We start from the raw sequence: 23,605 nt of genomic DNA on the forward strand, positions 1-23,605 counted from the left end.
AAATAGGTTAATAGCGATATACTAATATACTAATTACATGGGATATAATAATATACTACACTAATAATGGATTTTTTCATACTTTTCGGTTATCCGACTTTTCAATTATCCGACCAACCCCAGTCCCCAATTGGGTCGGATAATCGAGGCTCTACTGTATATATAGATGCGGTTATAATAAAATATTGTGCGATTACAGTATTTTCATATAATTAAAATTATATTTATTTTTTTAGAAAATACAAGGGAAGCGGCGCATCCACCACTTCTAATGACGGCACGCCACTGTTATTGCGAGTGCTTTTTTCAGTTTGCTTCAAAAAAGACTACGATCTTTCTACATTTAAATACTTTTTAACTTTGATAAGCAAAATATCACAATTAGCGGCGGTAGTTTTCAACAAAAATTGATCGATTAATCTTCAGAGGAATCGGATCTTTTCATTCATTTTTGGGGAAGCGATTCAGTCATTTTCATTGTTAATTATCCAATGAAATTGTTAAAGCAAAATGAAAATTAATAAATTGCCTACTTTAAATCTTATTTTCCGTTATAGTTTATATAGGCTATTACATACCTATATACAGTAATATCCCGTCTGAATCTTAATTAGAATTATTCGAGTTCATTCGTTGTCTCGTTTCCTCTATTTTCACAGAAGTATTGTGTTACGGCAGTCAACAGTTTTTTTAATCTAATTTTTCTATCGAGCTAATATTAAAAATCGGTTTAATTATTTTATATAATAAATAGAGATTTTATCATAAATAACATAGAATTAAAACAATCATTTTTGCATTCGAAATTTACAATTGAGATTAGAATAGGAATATTTCTTAACTATACATGTGTAAATTTTTATTACAAATGAAATATCACAAGATAATTACGGTTTTAAAGGGCTGCACAAAAACATTGACTGGGCCACGGGTTGGACATGGCTACTCTAGACCAATATCTTGGTCGGACTGTAAAAATGCACAATAGATCAGTTTATTTACTTACTGAAGAAAACCGATTATTTGACTAATTTCTATCAAGGTCACTGTATATTACCAAAAGGAGCTTTCGAACTTTACAAAACTTCCGAATCCGAATTGAGTACAGTGCATTACCCGTTCAAAATATAAGAAACAATCTGTTATATAGTTTACTATTTTTAAAATGTATAAATCATTTATCACTTTATAATTTTATGTATATTAAGCTGTTTTGCGAAAAGAATTACAGATAGCCTAATGGAGATCCGTTTTGGAAATGTTGCGATTGCAGTCTCATACATGTTATGCCACTAATATAAATATTAATTAAAAGTATATTTTATTTTTTAACAAAAAATACATATGAAATAACAGACGAAAAATGTTTGTATCCGAAAATACATATGAAATATGACGAAAAATCAAAATAAGAGTAAATTATGTACTGTATAATTAATACATCTTTATATTATTAAATATTTCTTTAAATAATCTTTTAATAATTCTTTATATAATTTATTTAATATTCTTTTGTTCATTTTATTTTAATATAACAGAAAGATTATTATATTATTAAATTTTTTTTACATTAAATAATTTAATTTTCAAAACTTTTTAACGAAAGGAAAGATAATCAATAGTTTCAATATGCATTATAATCCGAATTAATATTGATTTACTGTATATGATGATTATCGGATAAATTTTAAAATCAATCTCCTATTTTAAGACGAAAAACTGATATATAATGATCCAAGTAATTAGCAACATATAAACGTCCATCTTTAGTTAAAGCGATATCCGAAGGTCTCCTAATTGGAGAGGTGAAAATCACGTTACCTAAGAATTCTCCATTCCAGTCGAAGATCTAAAAATATATTTGCTTAAATAAATTTTATTGAATTGGAAACATTTATTTATTTATTGACAAGACTATGTCTCGTCTATAAAACCGTACTGCCGTTTTATGTTACCAGCATAGAGGTATGAAGGAGTACATGTCGAGAATTGATATTTGGCAGAGTATTAGGTGCCCAAATCATTTGCGCATAAAAAATCCAGACTCGTAGGTAGTCAGGGGACCGAGAACAGAGTCAAAATAAAATACAAAATGGCGATCCTCTTCTACAACAGGCAAAACAGGTACCTCACCCCACCGAAGTCATATGGGGGAGAGTACCACCTACAGTCATTCTAAGAAGTGAACTCTGATCTTAGGACTGAACACGTAGTTTCTTCTATGTTAAATAAAATTTGTAATCTAATTTTGTAAATTGGGAGTGCTTCAAATATGACGTTAAAACGGTTTTATGTCATTACAAGTGGGTTCTTTAACATTATCTAGTACAGTAGAGTCTCGAAAACTCGGCACTCGATAACCCGGCAGTCCGGATAACTCGGCCACACCCTGGCAGGGCAAAAAAATCCGTAGTTAATTAATTTTCATTATAGACAGCTTTATGCCTCATAAAGTATTTTTCGGAGGTCTGTCTTATCAGGTAAATTACTGAACACAGTGTGTTCATTAATTTTCATTTTCATGTAGTAAAGGCTCTATGCCTTCATAAAAGACGTACTTTTCCTTTGTTTAAGGGTATTTGGGCAGTTTATTCTCTGTTGTATTCTCAAGTAAACAATACATACAAGTACAGTGCAGTATTTTCTGAGGAAACACTATACTTATTTTTTTTAACCCCATTCCCGATAACCCGGCATTTTCACAAACTCGGCCACCCTTCGGTCCACATTAGGCCGAGTTTTCGAGACTCTACTGTATAGTAAAATCGTGGGACCGATAAAAATTTGACGTTATATTAGGGTTGTCGTGACGTTATAATCAGGTTAAACTGTATATTGTTTGTGCAAAATTAAAAAAAAAAAATTCAGACGATACAGTAGCCACGATTATTTTTTTCAAAAACGGGAACTTTTCGTTACGCATCGACAAAAATTCAACCCGGGCCGACGGAGAGAAATTTCGAAATTGGATAAGTTAATTTCATCGAAAATGCATCGTGGCCGGCGAAGTTTGAACTATCGCGCCCAAAAGCAGCGATACCAAAGAAGACTGGAGAATGAGAATGAGACCCGCCTTGAGGGTCAAAGTGTTTCCGCTTAGTAGTGAGTCACCCAGACATAGTCTTGTCCCAAATACGGTTTTGCCGTTTTACTTGTTATAAATACAACTAACCAGATAATTACTTCAAATACCAAACCATTTTACCTGAATGCGATCGTTTTTGCTGTCACCAATAAGCATAGTTCCTTTTGGATCTAAAGTAATGCCAGACGGTTCATTCATAGCACCATCAGTTATTCCGTAAGAACCAAATTCTTTAATCAGTTGCCCGTCCATAGTTGTTTTATATATCTTGCTTAATCCTAAAGTTAAAAAATTCGTTAGTAAAATTTCTAATATTTTATAACACTTCCGTACCTAAATCAGATACGACGACTTCATTCGAATAGGATGCCAAAAATCGACATTTTGATGCTGCTGATCTTTCTGCTAGTGGTTCGAATAAATTCTCATTTTCTATGCCGCCATCCTTATTGAAAACAAATAAACTGGGTGTTGATGTCTCGTTCAATGTTATTAATTTTTCATCTTCTGTTATTGCAAGTCCTATAAATTTAATGAGCATTGATATTTTATCTCAAATCATTCGATTTATTTTATATACTGTATATTCAAGGAAACAGCTAATGAATATATAAACAGTTAATATACATGTAATAAATATATTAGGGAGATGGTATAAGAAAATTGCCCCGAATCTATCATTCAATTTATGTTAGTCAAAATATATTTTGATACGAAAATTCGGAAAAATATAATCAACTGACTGAATACAAACACAGTTGAAACTTTTTTAAAACGGATATCTTACTTAAATCTAGCTTATTACTAAACTACTATCATCAATTTCACGACCTCTTTTCTATTCCAAAAATTAGTATAGAAGTTATCCAGGACCGAATCATCGCATAGACAAATGAGACAAATGTCTGGGGCCCGGTTTTTAGAAGGGTCCGGTCAAACTGTCTATTTTGAAAAGATTTGTAAATAAGATAGTTTACTTTTCTGTTGGACAACTGTATATAATAAACAAAAATATACAGTATTGCTTTTATATGGTTATAGTGAATTCTAAAATCTAAAGAAAATGAACGTGGGTTGTTCAAAAAGTTCCCGAACTTTTTGAATAGCGCGCCTCCAGTTGGTTATTTTTTAATTCGCTTGGAGGCGTTGTGTCCGCGGAAACCTCCCGAGTAACCTCCTTCAACCCGTTTGTTGATATCTTGTTTTGGTGATTAGTTAAAGCCGTTTATGTGAAGGGGTGTTTGTGGGGTTCGGCGAAAAATCGGATCCGCGAAAATCAACTCTTTGAAAGAGCAACGTTGTTCTGTGAAATTCTGTGTGAAACTCGGAAAATCCTTCACGGAAACTTCCCACGGGTGGGTGAAACAGTGCTCCAAAAAGCTCGACAAGTTCGCTCAAATGTTAAGGTGACGTTGACTGTTTTTTTCGATGCAAAGGGGTTTGTGCATCACAAATACCTATATACAGGCCAGACAGTCAACACGGAGTACTACTTGGTGTTATGAAACGCCTAAGAGACAGAATCAGGCGAAAACGGCCCGAATTTTGGAGAAGCGGCGAGTGGTTTTTTTTCATCACAACAACGTGTCGACTCATTTGTCTTTCAGAACTCGTGAGTTTTTGGCCAAAAACAAGACCGCTGTGCTTCCCCACCCACCCTACTCACCTGACCTGGTCTCATGCGACTTTTTCCTGTTTTCCAACAAACTAAAAAACACGCTCAAAGGAAAAAGATTTGCCACCATTCCAAAGATAGAAAAAGCGACGGAGGAGCTTATGAGCATTCCGGAGAAAGCGTTCCAGGACTGTTTTAAAAAGTGGAAACACCGTTGAAATAAGTGTATACGTTGCGGAGGAGACTACTTTGAAGGGAACCCTGACAAATATGTGAAGTATGTGAAGTTTGTTCAAAAGTTCGGGAACTTTTTGAACCAAACCCTCGTATTCTTATGTTTCTTCTAATTGAAAGTAAAAGGGAACTCCCAATAATTTAGAATTTTTTTTATAGAGATAAGAATAATATTAACTATATGTATTCTTGAATCCTGTGAAATATTATTAAATAATTTTGCTTTTATTTTTATTAAGCAGCTGCAGTGTCCGTATGCGATTTAATAGAAATAATAGTAACAAAATTTATTAATTGAAAGAGCCGACAGGGGACCCTGAAGAAGAAAATGTCTAGGGCCTCAAAAGTGGGTTAGTCCGGCCCTGAAGTTATCCTATTTTTTTAGCAGCTAAATCCAAAATTTCAAATTTACCATAAGGCTTCTGAAGTATTCTTTCTCCAATACTTCTTATGAAAATGCCGTTTTGACTATATAAATGAAGTCCGTGATTATCTTTCACAACAAAATTATCGTCTTCAGTAACAACAACTGCCGAAGGTCTATACAGATTTACTCCTGGAAAAGGAAATGAATTTTTTTTAAAAAATAAAAATAATTCTACAGTGGAAAATGACATCTAAATATATCTTATTTTAATAATATGGATGATTTTAAACCGGATTCCTATTGTTCATTAACCCTGTGGGTCTGTCGAAACCCATAACAGCATATTTAAAAAGCCCTAGTTTTAGTTTTGCAGGTTCATCGAGAAGCAGAAACTGATTTTTCCCCCAGCCCAGAGAAAAAGCTAAGGGCTCATAGTGATTCTTACCCCTACAAAATTAACGTTAATTTTACTAATAGAAAATAAAATCTTTTAAACGTCTTTTTAATTAATAAAGAAATGTTCTATGTACTTCATTTGTTTAAAAACAAAAGGCTAAAGGAAACTGCTCTACTCCTAGACCATAAAGCTCTCGGTCCAGCACGTTTGTTGACATCGTAGATTAGACAAGATAATTTTATACATTTTAGTTAATACTGTATCGAAAGAGATTAAACGGAAATCACAGCAGAAATCAATAATTTTAATAAATCATAAGCAATCTAAATCAAAGCCTACTGTAGATATTTTAAATGACATCTTTTCACAATAATCTATGGCGTAAACGTTTAACCGAAAGACAGTTCGATCTGATCTCGATCTGATCTGTAATTTGATTTTATTTAGTTTAATAATATCTTTATTATTACTGTAGATATAGATGACTTTTGGCTGTTATTTCAATATCATCATCAGATACTTACGTGCGAAAGAAAATTATCAATGCAATTTTCAGTTAGATTTAACTTTCTGAAAATTTACATAGGCTATCAACCAATATCACATCCAATTTAATAAAAAGAATTGTGAAACGTCAAATGTGATTTTTATTAATGAAAACACAATAATATTCCTTACCTTGCTTTCTTTGAGTAATTTTCTGTTTAGGTTTACCAGATTCATCTACGATCCACACCATATGATGGCCAGTGTCACATATAATGATATCATTACTCTGCTTTACGGAAACTCCAATAGGAAAGTAAAGATCAACACCATTTTGTTTAGTTATAGTAGATAAAAGATAAGCTGTAAGAGTAACACTGTCTTCTGGGGAAAAAAATAAAAATAATTCATCACAGAAAAAAGGTGTTTTTCTTTCATTTTTTTAATCAATTTTTAAAGTATTTTATTCATATTTAAACTTGATGTTCTCAAATCTAGTTTTCTGTATCTATACCAAAATCGCAAAATGACAGAAAAAATAAATTACTGAAGCATAGTTTTTAGCAATCCCATAGACAGGAATAAATCGTCATATTTTGGGGTAGGGGAGTTTTTTCTAAAATTATAAATACCAATAGTGAGTAAAATTTGTATTAAGTCTGACCCCTCTTGCGAAATTACCCCATACACCTATCTCCCTTTGACTTATAATCTTCAAAACATAATAGCAACAATATCTGTATATGGAAGTATTCCCGCCAAATTTTAAAAATATTTAGTCCATAAAGTCCTGAGATGAAGCAAAATACAGGCCTATACATTATTTTGTTCTTCCTGTTTTTAGTGTTCTTGGAATTAGGGGACTTTAAAATGTTGAGGAATCAAACAATCCAAAGGGTCAAAATTTGACCGATTCAATACTTTCCGTCTGTTACTTTAACAGCCGGAAAAGTACCGAATTTGTTGCTATTCACATAATTCGAGATTAAGCAGGCTTGATATTCCACCGCTTCGACAATCCGACTCGTCGAGGTTTCAATTAAAGAAAGTAAAATGAAATGCAATTCGATACAATTGTATATGTAATTTTAATTCACGGTAGTCTAATCCTGTAAATTTCTGAAAAATAAGTTTAAACATTGATCTATGGTAGTGATGTGCCTCCCGTTACTTCTGAGTAGCGGTATAGATATCGGTACTTGTTTATTACCAAAAAATATTCAAGCCCGTTAGGTCGAGACTCCACTACCGTAAAAACGACGTAAAAATCCCTCGCCGTAAAAGCTTTCAATCACGTGGCCCTGATATTTTATGCTTGAGCAGGTTGTAAAACCACCGTAAAGCGAGTTGAGCAGTGTTCAACTTTGGACGCGAATACGGCCGTAAAACGGTACCATCCACCAATCAGAAGTCAGTGAAATCTAGGTCATTGGGACACGGTGCGAAAATGGCGGAAAACGAGCTTTTGTGTACGTTCCCTCGTGGCTACTCTAGAATAGATCTGGAAAGATTTATCGAAAACATCCGAAAGTATTCGTGTATCTACGACAAGAAGTATCCCGATTATAATAATGGATGCCTAATTCACGCGATACGGACGGCCAAAGGAAAATCCTTCAATTTAGAGGAGTATATAATGAAGAAAGCTAAGCTTAATAAGTGCTGTATATTATCTTAATTAATAATACGATAATAAAAGTTAATATATGAAAGTAAAGATATTATTTTTACTACATTTGTAATTATAGTACAGAAAAAAAAACTTGTAGAATATAATCATTGTCGTTATAACTTCGATAGTACCGTAAAAACTTCGCTAGCCGGACCTCCACCACAATCCAGACGCAAATAAGTCACGTGATTAAAAGTTTTTACGGTGAGGGGTGTTTACGCCGTTTTTACGGTAGTGAAGTCTCGGCCTTACTTTGAAAAGCGGATAGATAGGTATGAATAACACACGACTATCTCTAACGTTTGTGACTCGTTGCTTGATTACACACTAGAAAGTAACGAGTACGGTTCAGTGACTCCTAATCCTCGTGTGTGGATTCATCCGCCACTGCAATTACATGAGGATTAGGACTTTCTATATATAATGTCCCTTTAATAATAATAACTCTCCCGTTGTCACCACCTGGTTGTGGTGGGAGAGCCCAGTAATTTTACTGAACTATAGAGCAATGCAGGCTGGAGCACAAGCTTCTGGTAGGGACACCCATGCCAGTAAGGTCTATGGGGAGAAATGAAGCTAAGAGTGACCACACCCACATTCTGTGGAGATAATTATTATGGTAGTAACCAGATCAAAGTGTGATACCGGCTCGGACGTCGCCCGGGTTGACAAGGTCCGTGATCGTGGGTTAGGCAGAGGCTCACGTTCGAAAAATAGGCCACAATCTCCCTTGATTACCGGTGGCGAAAGCAGCGCCGGCCCAAGCAAGGTTACTGCAATGCCCTCAACGGATGTGAGGAATCAACCTAGCCTTGGTGTTTCTGTGGCAATGCATCCACAGACCACAAAGGCTGGAAAACCACGCCAACGGATGAAATGGACAATAGAAATGAACGAATTTATCATCCGTACTTACTACACCATCACAAGACTCGAAACAAACATGACAGCATACAGACAACTACATCATAGATTCACACAACAATATTCTCACCTCACTGTCACCGAACAAAGGGTTGTCGATCAAAAAAGAACAATTATAAACAACAACCTTATCCCACAAACAACACTTGAACTTATCTAACAACAGGTTGCTGAACAAATACATCAACAGACAGAAACATTTAACATTAATTAATGAAGATCACTTAACCTGTCAGGATAATCCAGCAACAAGCATTGATGATAGTACACATACAACAAGTACCATTAATGATACTTTAGACACTTCCTCATCCATCACTGATAACATAGATATAGATTTAGTTAATACACTCTCACTTATACTTCAGGAAATACTCACTAAATATATACGCACAGATCCAACACAAAGACCACGAATACCGAAAATCAACACGTCAACCAAACTACATTCATTCAATTTCTACACTCTCAGACATTCATACATTAGTTTATGCTGGGGCAGTCACAGTAGTAACACACCATGGACTGAAAATACAATCACAGACAGACACACACAAAACACAATTCTATCACAAGCCTGCCTGGCAGAGAAGAATAGAAACACAAATAAATGACATTAGACAGCAATTAGGCAGGCTGACACATTACACTAAAAACAACATAACATCCAAATTAATGAAACAACTCAAAAACATTTTCAAGAAAATCAAAACACATACAAAACATGAACATCACAACACACATTACAGAATACATCGATACACTAAAACAAAAACTTGCAGCCAAAGCACGATACAAACGATACAAAACATGTACACTACGAAAACAACAAAATAAATTATTCACAAACAACGAAAATCTTTTCTACAGACAAATCAGTACCAAAACAAATACTAATACACAGCACAGTGGCACACCAACAGAAGAAGAACTCACAACTTATTCTCTTTGGTCTTCTCTTTGGTCCAATGCTGTTACACACAATGCTGATGCGGGCTGGATCGAGGAGGAGAACAGAAACTTGCACAACATACCAACTATGCCCTGTGCTGAAATAAACGTACACAACATCCGCTACGCTGTTAACAGAACACACAACTGGAAGACACCTGGTGTAGACAACATTCACAATTTCTGGTACAAAAAGTTTACATCACTGCACCAGGAACTAGCTAAACATCTAACACACATCATCATCAATCCACAAGACATGCCAAAATTTCTTACTCAGGGCATCACCTACATGAAACCTAAAAACAACAAAACCACAGACCCCACACAATACAGACCAATTACATGTCTTCCAACACTCTACAAATTATTGACATCCTGTATCACAAACAAAATATACAAACATGTTGAAGAACACGACATTCTTACAGAACAACAAAAAGGTTGCCGTAGAAATCACAGGGGATGCAAAGAACAGTTACTCATAGATTCAGTCATTCTACGGCAAGCACACAAACAACACAGAAACATACACATGGCATATATAGACTACAGAAAAGCATTCGACAGTGTTCCACACAGTTGGCTGCTACATATTCTACACATGTACAAAATACATCCATCACTCATTGCATTCTTCGAAAACACTATGCAGCACTGGAGAACAACACTACATCTCAGGGTTAGTAACACTTCCATACAAACAAACGAAATATTCATTAGGCGAGGAATTTTTCAAGGAGATTCCTTGAGTCCTCTCTGGTTCTGCCTAGCCCTGAATCCATTATCCAACATGTTAAACAACACGCATTATGGCTACAATATCAGACATGAAAAAACAACACAGTTTACACTCTCACATCTCATGTACATGGACGACATAAAACTTTATGCATCCACACAAAAACAACTTCATCAACTCCTACAAATCACACATTCATACACTAAGGACATACAAATGGAGTTTGGCTTAGACAAATGCAAAACACTTCACATAGAAAAAGGAATCCTGAAGAAAGAAGATTTTGCACTTGGAAATGGAGACGTTATTGAATCCATGGAAGAGGGCGAGTTCTACAAGTACTTAGGATTCCAACAGGCCAAACTAACAGAACATACACAAATAAAGCAACGATTAATTAAAGAATACCAAAGTAGGTTAAACGCTATACTTAGAACACAGTTAAATGCAAAACACACAGTTAAAGCAATAAACACATATGTCATCCCAGTACTCACATACTCTTTTGGAGTTATACATTGGACTCACACAGATCTCGAGCAACTCCAAAGGAAAACAAGAACAACACTTACTAAGCATAAACAACATCATCCTAAATCCGCCACAGAAAGATTAACCCTTCCACGTAAAGAAGGCGGACGTGGCCTGATTGACATAGTTAACCTTCACTACAAACAAATACAGTCACTGCGAGAGTTTTTCTACAAGAAACAAGAAACATCACAGTTACATAAAGCAGTAACTCTAGCAGACTCAAATAACACACCATTAAACTTACACTCACAACATACAGACATGACACAACATATAAAAAGCATAGACAACATTAAGCAATCATGGGCTCAAAAGGCTCTCCATGGCAGGCATCCTTACGACCTGGCCCAGGATTTTGTTGACAAAACTGCGTCAAACAGCTGGTTAGATCGGGGATGCCTCTTTGGGGAGACGGAAGGATTCATGATTGCCATACAGGATCAGGTCATAAATACTAAAAACTACAGAAAACACATACTCAAAGATACAACACTCACAAATGACACATTCAGAAAATGTCACATCATGCCAGAAACTATACAACACATCACTTCTGGATGCAAGCTCTTGGCACAGACAGATTATTTACACAGACATAATCAAGTAGCAAATATAATACACCAAAAGCTTGCAAAGAAACACAACTTGGTAGACATTCACGAACCAAACTACAAGTATATTCCACAGACAGTATTGGAAAACAACACGCACAAAATGTATTACGACAGAGCCATAATCACAGATAAAACAATTTACCACAACAGACCAGGCATCGCACTCATTGATAAACACAATAAAATCACATACATTATAGACATAGCCATTCCAAACACTCACAATGTACAAAACACATGCACTGAAAAAATTAGTAAGTACACGGAACTCGCCCAGGAAATAAGGCATCTGTGGAGGATGGATAGGGTGCTTATTGTACCTGTCGTTCTCTCCTGTACAGGTGTGATACCACACACACTACACAAAAGCCTGGGAACATTACAATTGAGTAGAAATACATACATCACACTACAGAAGGCCACTATATTGAATACATGCCACATTATTAGGAAATTCCTGAATACAGACACACACATTGACACACTTATTTTAGTTTTGTTTTGGTTGTTATGCCTTGACTTTGGTCCGGCATAGTACACAGCCACCAGTGTGAACCGAGTATAAATCATAAAACGCAACATAATAATAATAATAAAACTTGTTTGGTAGACGGTCTCACAGCATTTCTGGTTAGAAAATTACGACTTTATTTTACAAATTGAACTCATATTATACATCAGATTATACAAGTGCATTTCGGGTTGGTGTAAGTCTACAATCCCTCTTACACCAACCAAAATACATTTGTATACAGTCGACCCCCCTATAATTACGGTCCCTATAATTACGATTCCTATAAAACTACGAAAAAATTGCTACCGGTCTCCGTAAAAAATAGTAAAAGTTCCCTATAAACACTTCAAACGTCATCGGGCAGCCGAACTACTTTCCCGCCGTCCGTAGCGCCACGCTACGGAGAGATTTCTATCGTCTGGACAGTATTATATAAATTATATATAAATTAGGTACTGTACATATAATTATATATTAATTATATATAAATTAGGTACTGTATATATAATTATATATTAACTTATTGTAACTTTGTTATAATTAAATATATAATTTCCGCCGTCTAGCGTGGCGCCACGCTACGGAGATTTTTACGCTAACTATCGTCTGTCAGTATGTAAATTAGGTACCGTAAGTCTAATACAGTACTGTAATTTTATACATTTCTTGTGAAAGAAACATTTCTTATTCAACGGCGANTGTTGAAAATAGAACTTTTGGATATTGTTAAAAAAATAAAACATAAATACGATAAATATATTATTGACGAAATGGCCAAAGAAATAGGTATCGACGTGTTACGTTTACCTCCGTATCATTGTAATTTAAATCCTATTGAATTGATATGGGCAGATATGAAAGGTTACATCGCACGTCACAACACAACATTCAAACTGTCGGATGTGCGAATTTTAATGAATGAAGCTATCGAACAAATAAATGAAGAACGATGGAGAAAATGTATTGAACATATAGAAAAAGAAGAACAACGAATGTGGGAACTTGATGAGATTTCAGAAACTGTTGTAGAAAAACTGATTATTCAGTCTAACACAAGTAGTGACGAAAGCGATATAAATGATTACTTTGAGCAACTATGTTCTGATACAGATGATTAATAAGGTAAGTTTACACTATAATTATTTTAAAAAATTTTTATTTATATAAATATAACATAGATAAATTCATACATGTTTTCTGTAAGTCTTAATAATATATATTTAATAATAATTTTTGACAAACTATATTTAAACGATGGAAATAATTTAAACGGCTACGTAAAAATGTTAAAGTAAGCTATAATAACTTTTCTAAGTATTGTATTATCTCGGTAATTTTTAAATTGTCGTGACAACTTTGACCTACTTTAACACGTGCAGAGAAAGGGGCTTAACTGGTCAACACGTGTCGAGCAACTTCCGATTGTGATTTGACCAATGAAAATCTTCGGCGGATTAATACGACAGAATCTTTGTTTACAGTAGCTGCCAAGTTAGGATAAATAGACTATAATCTGTTGTATATTTAATGGAAAGGAAGTGAGTGAAAAAAATAAAAAATCTGTTGCTTTATCTATTAACGCCAAACGATTGCCGGATTATATCGGGCTATATATTACTACTACTGTACTATTATTATTGATTAAATGCTAAGTAATTTGGCACTAGAGGCAGGCCTTATGCGCCATCTCTTGCCAAATTTAATCATTAATATAACTTAATAATTTAAATTATTAATTTATTTTCTATTAAATTTGAAATGTTGATGTTTAGTTATTTCTCTATTATTATTAAAAATAAATAAATATACATAGAATAATAATATGTGCATATATATGATTTTTCTTACATCATGTTTAAAAAAATTCATCTTTTAATTTCATAAATTCAATTAATATTTGTTATACGTTACGTAACGATTTCTGATTAATAATAATAGAGAAATTATTCATTACAACTTAAAGTATTTGTTAATGATTATGTAAGTTATTATTGAAAATGGATTGAAAGTTTTCTTTAAATCATCGCTTTCTCCGAAAGTGTTCCAAAGGGCTATCCGTGTCCCGATTAAGCCTCATGATAAAAAATTGAGCTCATCACTCCCGAGACGTTCGATTTCAATTTTGCAACGATAAAAAATTTCAAATCAATTAGATTCTAATTTTATACACAGTATTTTCTTAATGTTTGCTAAATTCAATAAATAGAACTTAATAAAAACTAACAAAATAAATAATTTTAATTCCATTCGAATCGTTTTATAATTATCTGTACTAAGATTAAAAAGAACTTTAATTTTCAAATATACTAACTTTGTAGGCTCGGGTAAAGATCTCGAAGCGAAATTCATCGTTGACAAAATTAAAAATCAGTTCGTTCTACTTACTAGTGCAAACGATTTTAAAGTCGAACAGAATAATCTCACGCTTTAAAATCTCGAATTAGTTGAAAAAACTTAGGTGGCATTTTCCAATTTATTTGAAAAATAAAAATATAAGTTAATTGCACTCAAATTTTTGTTTTATATTTTTTTATTATTAATAATAAATTTTTAAATAAAATTAATTTTATAATTACAGTGGGTGATTAGTTAACGAACATATCCGTTCAAAGACTGTTCGCTATCCGAAGTGTTCGTTAACCGATTATCGATTTACCATAGGTTTCTATGGCAATTTAATTAATTAGTTCTGGAAACCCCAAAACATAAAAAATATAAATAAACGTAGTAAGAAAGTATATATGTAATAATAAAAATACATATATTCACAGTCTTGCATTTTTATTAGTCATGTTTTTTTCCGTTTGTGGGGGTTAAAGAATCTGTCTAATGTCGATTGTTTCTCTCTCTTCTTCAGGATTTTTCAGAAGTAATTAATAGCATTGTAATTGTAGAGATCACCAAGCCTATTAACTTCATCCTGGTTTGGATGAGATTCTAAGACTGTCATTCTGACATCTTCCCACTTCTTCAAAAGATTATACTTTTTTATTAATGCCGATATCTGCTATTTAATCTTCTTTTTCAGAAGAAAACATATCTTGCCAAGATTCTTGGCGTTCTTCTGTCATCAGATCCGTTTCAGGTTTCATTATGAGCTCTTCAATGTTCTTTATTTCTCAAATGTGATTTTTGTTACTCCTTTAGCTGCGCGAGTCTTCTTGATTTTAAACTGTATCTTTCTTAGATAAGATTGAACTGCGGCCTACTGTAGATCTGTTCAAACCAGTGGCGTGCTGTCATTGGAAGCGGCGCATCCACAGCTTCCCTTGTATTTTCTAAAAAATAAATACATATTAATTTTAATTATATGAAAATAATCGTACAATATTTTTTTATAACCGCATTATGTATCTTATTACAAATTTCTATACTACACGCGAAAAAAAAAGATAAGATTGCTATTGTATATTCGANTATTTTGGAAATGTTGAGTCGGATTAGTCTAGAATCGATTAATTTTATGGAAGAAAATCTTTCAAACAGCCGTAGTCCGTAAACTTGACACGTGTCGGGTTGCGATTGGAAGGATTCGTAAGAAATCGGATTCCTAGAGAATGGAACGTATCTCTATCTTATAGGGGGGTCGACTGTAATCTGATGTATAATATGAGTTCAATTTATGAAATAAAGTCGTAATTTTCTAACCAGAACTGCTGTGAGACCGTCTACCAAACAAGTTTTTTTTTGGATTAAAGGGACGTTATATATAGAAATTGAATAAACAGTAACCATATTACATTATGAGGATTACGAGTCATTGAACTACTACGTACTCATTACCTTCTACTGTAGTGCGTAATCAAGCAATGAGTCATAAATATTAGGTATGAATATTCATTTGTTGGACGGTCATGTCCTTAAGTCCTTAACATTCGCTGGTTTAACCAATTATTAAGGGGCATTTATACATACAATAAGTAAGTGTGTCATTAAGAACAACTTAGGTTAAAAAAAAAAAAAGTTACTTAAGAAACGGCAATCTAATCATCATTTATTCGTTATTTTCTCTTCATTGTCTTGATTCTAAGAGTAACAAGTATGAAATAGTTTTGAAAAATCTTGGTTATTTCGGATACTTGAATACAACGGATACAGTTACACAGAAGTAACGAACAATAGATTGATAACAATTCGGGAAATACTTGTAACCCGAGACATTCTCCCTTTTATAAAGGAATATTCTATATAAAGGAAAATTCGGAGAGTTTCTCGTAAGATATTGTGCAATAAAAAAGTGTGTTAACTTAGTCTTTTCTGTATTAGAATTACTCGTTGTAACGAATACAGCACATCACTAGCATATGACAAAATTGGATACAAAGTTTTTTTTTAAAAAAAACAGCCACTATGATATTTATAAAAAAATTCTAAATTAAAATCTTTACTTAATTATAGCATCAATAACATCCAATTCTTACCTTCGCCATCTAAACTGTCTGTTTTATTGATATCATTACGGCGGTTTTCTATACAATCATTCTTAGGATCATAATTTTTATCTTCAATAAGTTCCTCTCCATTTGTATCAATACGTACTTTGTCTTTGCGATAGACTGGATTAAGTGTGGATGTTTTCGTATCTAGATGTTTTTCTTCTTCTTTGAATTTTTGATTATATTTATTTAATAGTTTTCCGTCTTTGAATGGATGTTTTCCTTCATTTGAAGGTGATAGCGTTCTGGGAATAGACGTCTTACATCTATTACTTCGCACGCTCGGTTCGATCTTGACTATAAGAGGGCTATTTTTGATTGGACGACCATAGAGTGTTATTTCGATATAGTATTTAGAAAAATCATCTAAAACAAACAGGAATATGTAAGTACCGTCTTCTTTATCTAAAATCTTAGGTAATATTTTTATTCCATTCTCGTTCTCTGCATAGCCGGCTAATGAGCGCAAGGTCATAAAGTACCACGATTTCTTGCTTCTAACTGTAACTTCAAAATCCGTTCCAATTTCATATTTATTTAGCTCATTAATCTCAAGAGTTAAGTCTTTTGGTTTGAGTGGAAAACTTTCAATATAACCTAAACAATATTTGGCATCCGATATATCTGTTATGAAGTCAAATGAGATATGAGATAAAAGTTGATCATGAAATGAATCTATTTCTTCAATTTCAGAGATATCCCGTATCGATTCGGGGATATTCATACAATTATCTGTTAGAAGCAACCTTGTATCTCTAACTTTCTTCTCCATTTCTTCTAATGATTTCAATTTTAGGTTTAAAATTTCATCCCCGTCCTTAAATATTTGTTTTCTGATATTTTCCAACAATTCATCCACACGATGCTTGATATAATGATGTTTTTGTTCTATTATCATTTTAGTACTTCGAATTTCTTGCAGTTTCTTTTGGACATCCTCAGGATATTGCTTTATAAACGATTCTTCTAGTCTAATCAAAGTGGAAGCCATTGAGTTAGTACTGAAATTTAATAAATTAATTTTAAAACTTAAAATTTTAAATAGTTTAAAGAAACATATTGAAAATAATTCGATATATTATTAAATGTTTTGCCATTCAATTTATAAACATTTCATTATGCTATTTATCAAACTGTATAAATTACCATGAAATTAATCAACCAAAATATCTAGAGTTTTGTTTCCCTCAGTCTAAGTCAAAATATAATGGAAATAATCCCAATAATAATGTGGGATTTCAAATAAAAATACTTTGTTGAATAGTTGATTTATTCAACTTATACTTTGTATTTTGTATTTTCTGTTAAAAAATGAAACAAATTATAAATTATAATTTTCAAAGCGTTCAAAATAAAGGCACCATGCACCAAAGCACTATGGAATGTTTACTTTTATTCTGCGAAATTCTGATTTTCCTTTTACTCTACAATAAAAGTTATTGAAACGCTCATTTAATTGGAATGTTTTTATTTTAATAGTTTTTTGTGAGTTTATTTGATTGGGATAGCGCACACTTTTATCAAAATCTGTCGACATTTTTTTCAAAACTTGCTCATTGTAAAACTAAATAGATAATGTCAAATTAAGATTAAAACATACATTTCTAGACGAATTGAACAAGACTTATATTAGCAAAATGCATAATGCCAACATCATCAATGTAGTTAACAATATGTAGGACACATGTACTGTATTATTTAATTAATAACTGAACCGCATTTATTATGATAAATAATGTTAGAATTTCGGAGATTAAAATTATGCTTGTAATGAATTAAATAGTTATACACTATATAAAAGTTTTAATGCTTTAATAATTACTTAAAATAAACGAACAACAAAATATAAAATCTAAAATTAACAATAAAAAAAAACAGTAGAGCGTCGTTTATCCGAATCAATTGGGGACTTGGGTTGTTCGGATAACTTATTTTTCGTATAACCGATTGTGCACGAAAAAATATATTAACCTATCCCGTGTTGAAATTTTTCTCCGTTGCATGTCGCTTCGCATTGAATTTTCGTCGATGTTAAGCCTAACGTAAACTTTTTAAAATAATAATCGTGGCTATTGTATCGTTAAAAATGATTTCTTTATGTTTTACAAACGAAATATATACATTGAAAAATATAAAAACAAATAAAAATTATACTTTAGGCCGACTGGAATTCTTTCGGATAACTGACTTACGGATAAACGACGCTCTACTGTATCTATATAGGCCTATAGTGTAAATATTATTCTAAAGGAAAAAAATGATGTATGTTAGCAATAAAAAATCTTAGGGGAGCAATTTCGCATATCGTCCTTGAGCCCTAATGGATGACGGTAAATTATAGGTTAACGGCGATTAACGTTTACTATTGTTAGACTAATGAATAATGCTAAGTAGTTGATCACATTACTGCTACAGTATTTCACAGAATAAGAGGGTTTTGTTAAACTCATCGCTGCAGTAACGCTATGTGCAGCGCTTTATGATTGTTAATTTAACAACTGCTTCGCTAGTATCTTTCACTCTGTACTGTATTTTAAAATTCAACGTGGAGGTCGAACTAGCGTCTATTATTGTAGCAATTTTCATCTTTTAAATGTTGTTTTCAAAAGATGCTTCGTTAACAAATATTTTGGTTTAGGAAAGAAGAAAGCGTCCAAGAGATGGCATGGTGTTCTTTGGAGAATCTAGTCGAGAATAGAAAGTGACCAAAAATAATGAATTATGCTAGTGAAGTGGTACCACCGTACAATGACGTAAATTTTGTCATTTATTCTTATTCGATTGTCTTCCCAGATGTGTTGTAATTCTGATGGACTTTCATCAGAGTTACAACACATCTGGGTTGTTGTTATAATATTTAATTTCTGAGCTAATTTTTACGCATATTTTTTTGAAGTTACTTTGAATTAGTAATTTTCATATAGACTGCAATTTTCAAATGCATATCGTTAGCAATGGAGGCTGCCATTTCGATGACGTCGAGGTTACGAGGGGAAAATCATGCGCTTACTCGTTCTTTTAATTTCTTTCTTAATTCAGCAACTGTTACATTCTTTAAATCCAAATTTTTATAAGCAGATCCAAACTTCCGCTCAGTTTCCACTATTTTACGCACTTAAGCAGTTAAAGACCTGTGTGGCCAAGTCACACTGAGGTCACACATTAAATCCAATCGAAAATGAATTTCACATAGAGTGAGAATTATAGTTATATTTACTTACATTCTTGCCTCTTTTATTTCGATTTATAAGTTATGAAAGCTTATTTTGTCAAATCTCGACAACTATCTCAATAGGTCTTAACTTAGTTACTAATTTGCATAATCAGACGATTTATCGTCATGATAAATGGATATTACATTCCACAAAATATCAAAATTATAACAAATAATTTATTATAATAAATTCAACGATAAAGTGATACTGTAAATAATTTATAAATTTGTAAAATTCTAAGTTAAAATTAGTATGACGTCATTGGTGTATACAAAAGATGATGTGCGTAAAAGGTAATCTCAGCCAGGAATGTCTAAATTATAGTCTATTTATCCTAACTTGGCAGCTACTGTAAACAAACTAAGACACACCTCCCTTTGTTTATTGGTTTAAACCCATGTCCATCAATTAAAAATCGTATTGCATCTCATTCGTCCGCAGAAAATAGTTCTTCGTTATTTATAAAATCATTAATGAAATGCTATTCACTTAGCAATGATTATAAATGTTATTATTTCATATTTGTTAAGTTGTTATTTTAATAAATATTTGCACATTCTGAATCATTAGAAATAAACTTTTTCCGGTCATGCGCACTATAATGTTTTTGTTTCTTTTTCCATTCATTGCAATAACTACCGTTATTTCAAATTGTGTTGTTGAATTACAAAAATGGAAAACTTGAATGTAAATACGATTAAACATCGGCAAGGAAAATCGCTGAGGAGCTCGGATAAACAAATAGTATTAAATTTGTTTAATTCTTTAACTGAAACGAATCCAGAAGTCTGCGTGAAGGATTTAGTGAAAATGGTAGCACAGACAACAGGGATATCAGAACGGAGCATTTACAGAATTCGTAAAGAATATTTTACTAATGGTAAAGTAATAACTCCTTCGAAAACCCGTAAGCGTACTCAACTCGTTGACAAATATGACGAATTCACAAAATGTGCCATTAGAGGTAAAGTACACAATTTTTATTTTTTAAACGAATTACCTACTGTAGATAAGGTATTACAGGCTGTTAATGACGATCCAGATTTACCAGACTTTACTCGATCTACGATATATAATTTGTTAAAATTACTTAATTTTAAATATACGAACCGAAACAGAAATAGTAGATTAATTGAAAGAGACGATATCATTTTATGGCGAAGACAATATCTACGAAAAATAAGAGAAATGCGTTCTTTAGGCCGTAAAATTTACTATTTGGACGAAACATGGATTAATGCGGGCCATACCAAGAATAAAGTATGGAAGGATTGTTCAATTACGTCTTATCGCGAAGCTTTTATGTCTGGACGATCTACTGGATTGAAAAATCCTTCTGGAAAGGGGAAACGAATAGTTGTTGTTCATATAGGCAGCAATACAGGTTTTCTGAATGGTGGTCTGTATGAATTTGAATCAAAGTCGACAAAAGATTACCATGAAGAAATGGATAGCAATAATTTCAAAAAATGGTTTGAAAAAATATTATCAAAATTAGAAAGTAATGCTGTTGTTGTCATGGACAATGCTCCATATCACTCAGCTAAAATTGAGAAGATTCCAAATTGTAGTTGGAAAAAAGCTGACATAATTTCTTGGTTGGAAAAAAATAGGGTTCGTCATAACGACAAAATGTTGAAAATAGAACTTTTGGATATTGTTAAAAAAATAAAACATAAATACGATAAATATATTATTGACGAAATGGCCAAAGAAATAGGTATCGACGTGTTACGTTTACCTCCGTATCATTGTAATTTAAATCCTATTGAATTGATATGGGCAGATATGAAAGGTTACATCGCACGTCACAACACAACATTCAAACTGTCGGATGTGCGAATTTTAATGAATGAAGCTATCGAACAAATAAATGAAGAACGATGGAGAAAATGTATTGAACATATAGAAAAAGAAGAACAACGAATGTGGGAACTTGATGAGATTTCAGAAACTGTTGTAGAAAAACTGATTATTCAGTCTAACACAAGTAGTGACGAAAGCGATATAAATGATTACTTTGAGCAACTATGTTCTGATACAGATGATTAATAAGGTAAGTTTACACTATAATTATTTTAAAAAATTTTTATTTATATAAATATAACATAGATAAATTCATACATGTTTTCTGTAAGTCTTAATAATATATATTTAATAATAATTTTTGACAAACTATATTTAAACGATGGAAATAATTTAAACGGCTACGTAAAAATGTTAAAGTAAGCTATAATAACTTTTCTAAGTATTGTATTATCTCGGTAATTTTTAAATTGTCGTGACAACTTTGACCTACTTTAACACGTGCAGAGAAAGGGGCTTAACTGGTCAACACGTGTCGAGCAACTTCCGATTGTGATTTGACCAATGAAAATCTTCGGCGGATTAATACGACAGAATCTTTGTTTACAGTAGCTGCCAAGTTAGGATAAATAGACTATAATCTGTTGTATATTTAATGGAAAGGAAGTGAGTGAAAAAAATAAAAAATCTGTTGCTTTATCTATTAACGCCAAACGATTGCCGGATTATATCGGGCTATATATTACTACTACTGTACTATTATTATTGATTAAATGCTAAGTAATTTGGCACTAGAGGCAGGCCTTATGCGCCATCTCTTGCCAAATTTAATCATTAATATAACTTAATAATTTAAATTATTAATTTATTTTCTATTAAATTTGAAATGTTGATGTTTAGTTATTTCTCTATTATTATTAAAAATAAATAAATATACATAGAATAATAATATGTGCATATATATGATTTTTCTTACATCATGTTTAAAAAAATTCATCTTTTAATTTCATAAATTCAATTAATATTTGTTATACGTTACGTAACGATTTCTGATTAATAATAATAGAGAAATTATTCATTACAACTTAAAGTATTTGTTAATGATTATGTAAGTTATTATTGAAAATGGATTGAAAGTTTTCTTTAAATCATCGCTTTCTCCGAAAGTGTTCCAAAGGGCTATCCGTGTCCCGATTAAGCCTCATGATAAAAAATTGAGCTCATCACTCCCGAGACGTTCGATTTCAATTTTGCAACGATAAAAAATTTCAAATCAATTAGATTCTAATTTTATACACAGTATTTTCTTAATGTTTGCTAAATTCAATAAATAGAACTTAATAAAAACTAACAAAATAAATAATTTTAATTCCATTCGAATCGTTTTATAATTATCTGTACTAAGATTAAAAAGAACTTTAATTTTCAAATATACTAACTTTGTAGGCTCGGGTAAAGATCTCGAATCGAAATTCATCGTTGACAAAATTAAAAATCAGTTCGTTCTACTTACTAGTGCAAACGATTTTAAAGTCGAACAGAATAATCTCACGCTTTAAAATCTCGAATTAGTTGAAAAAACTTAGGTGGCATTTTCCAATTTATTTGAAAAATAAAAATATAAGTTAATTGCACTCAAATTTTTGTTTNCGATTACGTGAATCACGAGTAGATTCATAACTTAACCCAACCGATAAGAATTTACCTGTATGTTTTTATGATAGTTTTCTGTATAGTTGACAGAAGTTAAAAAAAACCATTAAAATATTTGATATTTTTATTCCGCTCTCCCATTTTATATTGCTTACGAATTTCAATGTTAAACCAGTGATATTACGATTTCGTATGTCCCATCTTTAAGGGGATGTAGAAAAAAACGTGTACAATTCTTGTATAATGTTAAAAAATTAACCGTTACTTTTGCAGCATTATTTACAACTAAATTTAATGAATGAAGAGACGCACGAGGTACAGGAAAAGCTCTATAATTTATTTTCCTTAAATTTACGATTT

At 32.4% G+C, this 23,605-nt stretch overlaps 1 protein-coding gene across 4 annotated transcripts; it reads right to left on the reverse strand.

Moving 5' to 3' along the window:
- Positions 1-1,493: 1,493 nt before the first annotated feature.
- Positions 1,494-23,170, reverse strand: LOC111620306 (tripartite motif-containing protein 3-like). Of its 4 annotated transcripts, none has more exons than XM_023362216.1 (7): positions 23,032-23,170; positions 16,557-17,572; positions 6,377-6,568; positions 5,347-5,490; positions 3,419-3,607; positions 3,206-3,363; positions 1,494-1,849 (listed from the first exon to the last, which is right to left on the reverse strand). In XM_023362216.1, exons 1-7 carry the CDS (start codon positions 23,067-23,069, stop codon positions 1,694-1,696), a joined length of 1,893 nt encoding a protein of 630 aa, XP_023217984.1. In that variant the 5' UTR covers positions 23,070-23,170; the 3' UTR covers positions 1,494-1,693. The 4 variants fall into 4 exon arrangements, with proteins under 4 accessions (XP_023217984.1, XP_023217986.1, XP_023217985.1 ...); XM_023362218.1 differs by lacking the exon at positions 23,032-23,170 and adding an exon at positions 19,793-19,846; XM_023362217.1 differs by having other exon boundaries at positions 1,495-1,849; positions 16,557-17,542.
- Positions 23,171-23,605: the final 435 nt, after the last annotated feature.

This window comes from Centruroides sculpturatus, unplaced genomic scaffold (assembly GCF_000671375.1).
Source record: "Centruroides sculpturatus isolate CEXI.00-Female unplaced genomic scaffold, Cexi_2.0 scaffold4, whole genome shotgun sequence".
NCBI lineage: Eukaryota > Metazoa > Arthropoda > Arachnida > Scorpiones > Buthidae > Centruroides > Centruroides sculpturatus.